The sequence below is a fragment of the Acanthopagrus latus genome, chromosome 19, assembly GCF_904848185.1.
Source record: "Acanthopagrus latus isolate v.2019 chromosome 19, fAcaLat1.1, whole genome shotgun sequence".
NCBI classification, from domain to species: Eukaryota; Metazoa; Chordata; class Actinopteri; order Spariformes; family Sparidae; genus Acanthopagrus; species Acanthopagrus latus.
This window is the reverse complement of record NC_051057.1, coordinates 18,936,156-18,944,835: the sequence shown is the minus strand read 5'-3', so window position 1 is coordinate 18,944,835 and position 8,680 is coordinate 18,936,156. Positions and strand designations below refer to the sequence as shown.

Here is an 8,680-nt window from a genome sequence, read left to right as displayed (position 1 = left end):
TCCATTATTCACTCTTTTCCACAGCACTCCGGCTGTTGCGATCCCCGAGAGTTTTTCCACTTCCTTTATACATTTAAAATCAAGCCTCGGCTAACTTTTAAGCATCTATTCAATCTCACTTTGGCTTCGTGTGATGTAAGATGCAACAAAAGTCTCATCATACAGCAAACCACATGCGAAACAGTCGATATATTTAATGGACACTGTTTTGTGCACAAGCTTTAATTTCTGTGAGAATAAAACACAATTGCTGTTTAGAAAAATATGTTGCAATGCACATACAAGAAGGGAAGTATGCATCGATTTATATAATTTCATAATGTATGATACGAATACACATGTTAAGAGCCAAAACAATAAAAAAACAGCAACACAATAGGAATGAAATGATATGACAAATTGTATAAAAATGTAAGCTCCACAGTTGTGTAATACTCTCAGTATTATACAATATGTGTCACACTGTATTAACTGTAATAATGAATAAAGCATGAATTATATCACTTTGCCCAGATTGTGAGATTTCAGCGGCTTCTGACTCAGGCACCTGAGCATTAGTGAGTAATACTCAGGGTAGAGCGAGGAACCCACGTGCAGCATTATAACGTGCTGTAAACAAAGAGAAAAAGCAAGAATTCATCCAGACGAGAGACGGTTGAGAAGGAGAAGGTTTGCAGGCAGTAATCAATGTTGTCGCTGGATCACATTATGGTTTATTGATGCTGCTGTGCATGCAACAGGTGCTTAAACCCCGAACAACAAAACACCCAATTTGTAAATGTTACAATGGTTATGTTTCAGCACAAACAGCTCTTGTTCAGGGTCGGGAAAAGATCATGTTTTGGCTTGAAATACCTGAATGTGTCACCACAAACATAGCTGGAGATGTCCTGGCTACCTGTCAGAATCGCCACAAACATGTCAGGCTGCGCTGTCAGGCCTACGAATGACAGGAAATTCTGTCGGCCATCGTCAATAAAAGATACCCAGTGGTTTCACACTAACGAATGTTGAAACCCAGTCTACAACAGTGGTCACTGGCTTGGTACTCGTGTCCACCACTATCCCTCCACCTCCTGATGTCAGAGTCAAGTTGTAAACATGTGATGTGAATAACTATTGGAGACATGTTAAAATGGCACATGTAAATGTTAATGCATCAGTAGTGTTCACATTTTACTCTGGTGATTGGGGCTGGAAAGGGTCAAAAACAAATAATATACTTTTTATTAGTAGTATAAAAGTAGTACAAAACTGCATCACATGATATCTGTGATTCGTCAGCATCAATAGTCCTCCTAGTTGCCACCTGTTAAAAAAAAAAACTACCCCCCAGCATACTGTACTGCCCTAATGTTAGCTAGCTAGTATTAGAAACGTGAACGTCAGCTAGCGTTAGCACACGTTAACATATGATGGCTAGCGTAAGAAAAGTTAGGTAAACTTTGCTAGCTCACATTAGCAATGTTGTGTAGTGCACAAATTGGCAAATGCTTGTGGGGGCAGATGATTTGAACGACAGCAATGTTGTAATATGAAAACAGTGGTAGGGGGGAGACTGAAAGCCACATTTAGAGGCTGAATTCTATAAATAATATATTTAAGTTTGGTTAAAGCTAGAAATGATTGGTTAGAGCTGCATGAATCAATATTATCTTTGCATTTCCCCGAAGCTTGAACAGCAATTTAGCTTCTTTTTGGTCATTGTTTGGTTTTCAAGCCAAGGAAGAATCAGCAACCTGTGTATGTTCAATAAAAACACTCACAGTGCACCACCTGCCCAGTGCAACACAGCAGACAAAACAAAGCACCCATCTACACACGGTGGAGCAGCTACAGGCTAAAGTCGTGTGATTTTTCTCAGGAGTTGGTGGAGAACGAAGCACGGAGCTGGAAGAAGAAGAAGAAGAAGAAGAAGAAGAAGAAGAAGAAGAAGAAGAAGAAGAAGAAGAAGAAGGGATATCTGACCGCCAATGAATGCCCATGTTGTCGCGTCCGCCACGGACAGTTTCTTAATGTGTCGTGTTTGTGCCACTGTTCCCAAGCAACCACATATAAATTAATGCAGCTTTGAATTTATGGAAGAAGGTTGAGCGAAACAAACACAGACTTTAGGTCAGCCAGCAGAGCCCCTCAGAAGGTGTCCTCCTCTCCCGGGCCGTACCACGGGGTGAGTCTAACCAGGCAGGGTCTGGGATTGCTAACAGGCGGCTCAGGTCTGAGCTCCAAAGTAAACGAGTCCAGCGAGCTCAGGGACCCTGTGGGAGACCCAGACCCTTCATAAGCGTAGGTTCTTAGGCAGTCGAATGGGGGAACGTGAGGATCCTGGTCAGCCTCCGCCAGCCTGTCCAGAATAAACTGCCTGAAGACGTCGTCCTCTGGCCCGATGAGGTGGGACTCTCGCAGGGACATCCGTATGCTCGCCCTGACGTCCTCCCTCCGCAGCCTCCTCTCCCTCCTCCTGGGGTGGTGGCGCAGCGGCACGGCAGGCTGGCAGAAGTCCAGGTCTGCTCCCAAACCCCCCGGTTCTCCGTAATACAGCACCTTCTGCGACACCATCTCGGGCAGCTCCAGATCCTTCGCCTCCACCTCCAGTCCCTCCTGCTGCTTCCGCCTGTGTCTCCTCAGCATTAGCATTAGAACTGACAGCACTGCAGACACAACGCAGTAGGAGATCATTACAGTTAAACACCGGGGCTTGAGCTTAGTGACAAGAAAGCTTCTAGGGTGCCTGATAGAGCATGCATGTAGAACGTAGGGAAAAAAAATAAATAACAGCAATTAGATTTGTTTTTCTGTAACTTGTTGTGCAAAAAAAGCTTTTTAAAAAAAGAGGGGTAAATCAGGCTGTAAGTTATTTTTTTTAATTTCAGCTCACACACACAGAAAGAATTCTTTTATTGGCTCCACGTGGCTCAGAATGCAGAGAAGGGTGTTTGTTTTATTCCTGCCGTTGTTTTTGTGCTCATCCGACACAATGTTAGCATAGCAGGTATTGCCATTAATCTTTCATGTGATGGGCACGGGGAGGACACAAAGCAGCTGAGGTCATAATAAAGCTCTTCACTATGCAAACCCATCAACGTCCCCGGACAGCGTTGCTGCTGATGTATTGCAACCAGTCCGCTCATTACCTGACATCATCGCTCCGCAGGCCTCTCAGCATTTTAAGAGCGTGTGTGTGTGTGTGTGTGTGTGTGTGTGTGTGTGTGTGTGTGTGTTAAAGGCACGCTGGTGAGTTTTAAAAAAGGGGGCATTCAAATGAAAGTGCAAATTTGTTAATGAAAAATCCTGCCGCTCAACACACGTCTGGATACTTGCCACAGTGATGCGAGGCGGGAGCCGCTCTAGCTCGACAGATCCGCTGAAAGAAGAATGACTTTCTTTTTGTAACGTGACATCGGTGAGATTGTCATAGTTTCATTAAGCGCCATAATAAAGCAATTTCCTAAAGGAATATACTAACTTTTTGGGGAGTTTGATCCTTGGTCACCTTGCAGCTAATGACTATGAGTTAAGTAATTATGGATGTCTAGCCTTTACTCGGAGCTGGCAACGCTTCCCTTTTTCTTCTCAAAAATCTCAGTCGACATCATTAGTGAAATCCTGTGAAGCCGCAGTGCAAGAAATCGGCTCTCTGGCACACTTGACTCCTCTCGCGCAAACAAAACAAACTCCACTCCTAACGTGCCTCTCAGAAAGAGTAATTATGCTCAGTCAGACGTCTGTCTCGTCAATCTCGCCGAGGTCTCGTGGAAATCTTGCCAAAAAATTGTCAGGACGAGATCTTCCGTGATCTCTGCAGCAGCCCTTTTTTTATTGGCCGTTTGAAAGATGTGTGGATATGCCAAACTCCAGAAACATCCCCTCTGTGAGTGACGGATCGTTGTTATTCTTCTCTGGCGTAATTTTGTTTCTTTTTATAAAGTGCATCAACAGTCTGCCGCGTTTCCACATGAATTGCTCCTGACCTTGCAGAGGTCTTCAAGGTCGAGAGGATCGTGAAAGAGAGACGCTTCCCTTCTGAAAGTCAAGATAAAGTCTGTGTCGACGTTCAGCGTTTCAACAAACCTGTCAGGTCAAACCTGTCAGGTCAAAGAGACTGAGATAGAAATAGTACACATTTAGTACAGATAGTACATTCTTGAGATTTCAAAACCAGGAAAGATAATCGGGCCAGACGTTTTCAGATGGTTTTCATTGTTGATTTTACGTGTCCTGGTTGTCAGGGACATATTTTCCGCTGAGCACTCGTCTGCTTGGGGCCCTCAACAGCCAGATGTTTCAAAAAGCTGCTAAGTGTGGTCGTAACTGTGTTTTACGAGAACATCCTGGATTTGTGATACACAGGATCCGACCCGATCAGCGCTCATCACGGACGAAGCTTTTTTCAAAATCGTCTGTATGCAGTCTGATGAGGCAGCCTACGTCTTATGAGTATATGGTGACTGATGTTAACAAGTGATTGACCAGATGTGACTCACAGGCCACCTTTGTAGACTGAAAAGACGTCCACTGGAGAGACGGAATGACGGTTTTCTAAATATTAACTAGTGACGTCGACATGACATCCTGACAGGGTTCAAAATGAAAGTTTTAACCATTTTAGACATCTTTTCACCCTCACTAACAGACGTCTGGAGGAGCTCCTTGTAGTTCAAAATCAAACTTTTCATGACAGACAAATCTTCACTGTAGCTTTAACTAGCCAGCTGTTGGTGTTTGCTCACAGCCTGCTTCTGCATCCAAACTGCACAGCTGTTTAAAGTACAACATGATTAACCTTATGTGCGCTGGCAGGTGTCAATTACAACAAGAAATGAAACCTGATTAAATGTAGATCGGTAAAAATAGATAATAGGTAAACATGCATCCAGACCAAACTGGCACATAATGGAGTTCGAAAATTAAACAAGCTAGGGAAAGAGTTTAAAGGTATCTGTTCAGAGACTTAAGGAACTACTAATTAGCTAACTATGGTGTGTGTGTGCGCGCGTGTGTGTGTGTGTATAATCATATGTAATCTGTTTTACTCTTGACATTATTGTCAGTTTAGTGGCTCCACATATAAACATTTATCATTTAGAAGAACTAATCTTCCAGCCTCAGTTTCTTGTTTCTCTTTTAAAGACAGACCCCGAGTTGATTCTGATGCCAGATGGCCAAGACTTCCAAGGACTAAGCTCCATAAAAAGAGTTTATTCCTTATTTCTCTCTCTCTCTTTTTTTCTACTTCTTATTATATTGATTGATATTGATATTGTGGACTGACATGAGACATATGAAAATGAGACAAGGCGGAGCAGGCTTTACCTGTGAGCGTGACCAGGCAGACCAGAAGCCCTAACAAGGTTTGCAGGCTGACCCCCATCGACAGGGCGAGGGCCTCCACCCCTCCTGAGGGACAGTGCCCGGCGGGCTGGCAGCTGCACACACTGATGGTCAGGGTGTTGGTGCTGGAGAGAGCCGGAGAGCCGCTATCCGTCACCACGACGGGCAGGAGATACTGGGTCCGGTCCTTGCGGGTGAAAGTGCTCCTGCGTGCGACGATGCCGGCTGTATTATCTGAAAGTGAAGATAATGAGAGGTGCACTCTTCAGTGGCCTTCAAGAAAACACGAGTGGCACTGATGTTTGGGGGAGGGGGAATAAAAAACACTAAGCTCTCTGAGACGCTCTGTCAAATATCATTTCCAGTGTGTGCAAAACTACATTTGGCACTTGAACAATAACTTTTTTTCTTAAATATGCCTTGTGGCGGATGGAAATGTCTTGTATTAAATGTGTTCCTTCTCGTTTCATTATTCACTTCCTGGTCACTGACTGGACCGCTGCTTTGCATTGCTAACCACTCATACGCCGCACTTGCATACATTTCATTTATAATTTTCATTATAAACCTGGAGAAAGGCTCGACTGCCTGCTGACTACAAGGCAAACACTCTTTTAAGTTTACTTTCTTGATGGGCGCCAGCCTCGCAAAATGAAACCGACTAAAAAGGATGTCAGAATGTGGCACTTACAGGCGCATAGTGTTCGTTTAAATTAAAGTGCTGCGTCCTTCTACCTGTTGTCACACAGTTATCCCGCTGCTGGTTTAGCCGTAGCTTAGCATCATTATTCCAGCCAGCGTGTCACTCCATCTGGTTTTCTTTTATTCATGTTTTTGCCCCACAGCTTACAGTATGTCATCGGTGAGAGGAAACGTCTTGGTGCAAAAAGGTATTATGAGGGCCTCATAGCATCGGTGCCGAATCACTCAGCAGCTGCACACGAAGGGGAATTCAACCACTAACGGTGAAAGTTTAATTCTGCTACTGTATTACACTGAATCTGTACCAAAAAACCCAACAGTTTTCCACTCTTTAAAAAATCAGTTTCACAATCCAATTTTGCATGATTGCTGTTTTAGCTCTCTGGCATTTTTTTCATTATTCACTGTCTACTGAATATCTCCAAGTTTTATCATCATCATCACCACAAGTTTTATACTTGTGCTTTGTTTGCTCAAAATCCCAAGTAGGCCTGAAATACTTTTATTGGCTGTCTTGCCGAGAGCTAGATGAGAAGATCAATACTCAGAATCTGCTCTTCTGACTAATGGCAAGAAATCAGATAATTGTTTTTCCCACAATGTGAAAAAACTGCTCTTTTAATAAGAAAACTTAGAGTGTGAAAAATAAGTATTTCAGTTTTACCACCTTGAGTCTTGGGCTTAACCCAGAACAGCATTACAGCAGTCACCTAACCAACTGTTGCTGTAAAAAACAAACAAGAAAACAACTCCAAAAAGCAAAAAAATGGCCCGATATGGCTCATCTGGTTTAATCTAAGCTTCTGGAAGCCCTTGGAACCCTGATTGGTTTAAAAAGACAACATTAACACCCTTGAGAAGCAGTTGAGCTACTGCAGCCCCTTCAGACGGGGTATGTGCGAATGCTTTTAGCTACGCAGCTATAGTGAAGATTTCCACTTTAAAAGGCTGTAAACAATGTCTCTTCAAATCATTTGGGGATTAGGAGCTTCTTGAGACTTTAATAACACCAGATGTGCTGTGTGGAGCCACTTTATGTTTGTTTTTTTAGGTTGTTTTTTTTTAATGTTGTTTAAGAGAATGCAGCAATGTTGTTTTGCAGCTGTAAATGAACAGCTTCTGGTTAACCACAATCACGGTGGGTGTAAGCACCACCCACTTCTGGATGAAGCCCCGCCCATCCATAGTACAGATGTGGATACAGATAAATAAGGTGGTTGGACAGATACAGATACACACCGCTTTATACTTACTATTAATTCATCTTTTAAACATCATTTAACATATTGGTAAACAGAAGTTGCCATTTTTATTATTTATTTGACAACTATGCTGAGTTCTGGATCAACATGTTTGATTAAAGATCAGAAGGGAAATATCTGCAGAACAACTTTTTATATAAATAAAATGAATCAGCTTCAGTCGGCTGTCCAATGAGGATTTGTTCTGATATCTTGAGGACGTGTGTGACACATTTTTGCTGATGACACTTCGAAATGTTACTCATTCAACCCTGACATATAGTCAGAACAATCAGTGTGACGACGGACTGATCTGCCGGCCACCGAGCAGCAGCCTGCCTTGCCAAAGGGAACCTCAGTGGCAGTAATGACGTCATAATCATCCTGCTGATTGATCTTATTAACTGTAACCTTGATTATCTCTGATGGTGAAGTTTGGATTGATGTTCTTGTCGGGGACCATGGAGAAGTAGAAGTGGTGTCCCTCCACAGGCTCGTCCGGATCGACAGCGCTGAGCAGCTGAATTACCTGAGACACACAAAAGACACATTACACAGGAAATATGAGCAACACAAGCGCCGCAAACACACAACAGATTCCCCTGGAGGGTCGACGTCATCATGTTTACCCTTCGTAATTCCTTTCTCAGAAATACGACACAGAATCTCATCCGGCAGGTGACAGTGTTATGTATATATTGTGGTAGCTGAAGTGCTGTGCAGCACTCACATGAGTCATTGTGAGACCTTCAATATGTAAAAAAAATAATAATAATATACAGAAGAGTTGTCTGAAGCAATATAATAATAACTTCACTGCCCGCGTTCATGGAAATTCTCAATGCCAAACTGTGATATAGTAAATCATGAATCAGTGCATCATAATATACATACTTCTCCCGACTGCGTTCCCTCACAGATATATGGCTGGTAATCTCTTGCAAGCCTTGGCACATTGTCGTTTATGTCCAGCACTTTGATGAACACCACCACAGAGGAGGATAAATGGTTCTGCGCTGCAGTAGTGAAGATAGACATTTGCTGGAGTCCGCTGGGTGCATGTATCATAAATGCTTTGTAAAAGCTCTGTCAAAATAACACTTGAGACAGATCAATGTTTCTTTATCTTTAGACACGACTGAGCATGAAATGTGCATCAACATTTTTACTACTTTCTCCAAACCAGGACGAATTAAACAGTAAAAAACAGTCAAAGCAAAAGTAGATCTTTCTAAGGAGTGTTAAGAGTTTGCATTGCTCTATCAGTAGTTTCCCAACCAATGTTTCAGTCTGCATTTTTGCATTATTGGCATAAAATAATGTTCTCAAACTGCCGATGTTTAGTAGGTTAAGTCAAGTTTGTTTTTGTAGTGCTGATGTGAGACAATTACAGTTTAACCACCCAT

The 8,680-nt window shown here is 42.7% G+C and overlaps 1 protein-coding gene across 3 annotated transcripts in view; it reads right to left on the bottom strand.

Moving 5' to 3' along the window:
- Positions 1-212: 212 nt before the first annotated feature.
- cdh19 (cadherin 19, type 2) overlaps positions 213-8,680 on the bottom strand; it is a 30,664-nt gene continuing 22,196 nt past the window's right edge. For 2 of the 3 annotated variants that reach the window (XM_037080161.1, XM_037080160.1), the window contains exons 9-12: positions 8,169-8,290; positions 7,686-7,803; positions 5,314-5,565; positions 213-2,651 (exon numbers count right to left, since the gene is read on the bottom strand). In XM_037080161.1, coding sequence (XP_036936056.1) covers positions 2,134-2,651; positions 5,314-5,565; positions 7,686-7,803; positions 8,169-8,290 — 1,010 coding nt within the window. In that variant the 3' untranslated portion in view covers positions 213-2,133. Of the gene's footprint in view, positions 2,652-2,682; positions 3,365-5,313; positions 5,566-7,685; positions 7,804-8,168; positions 8,291-8,680 lie in introns of those variants that run through there. The other variant, XM_037080162.1, reaches the window with a different exon arrangement.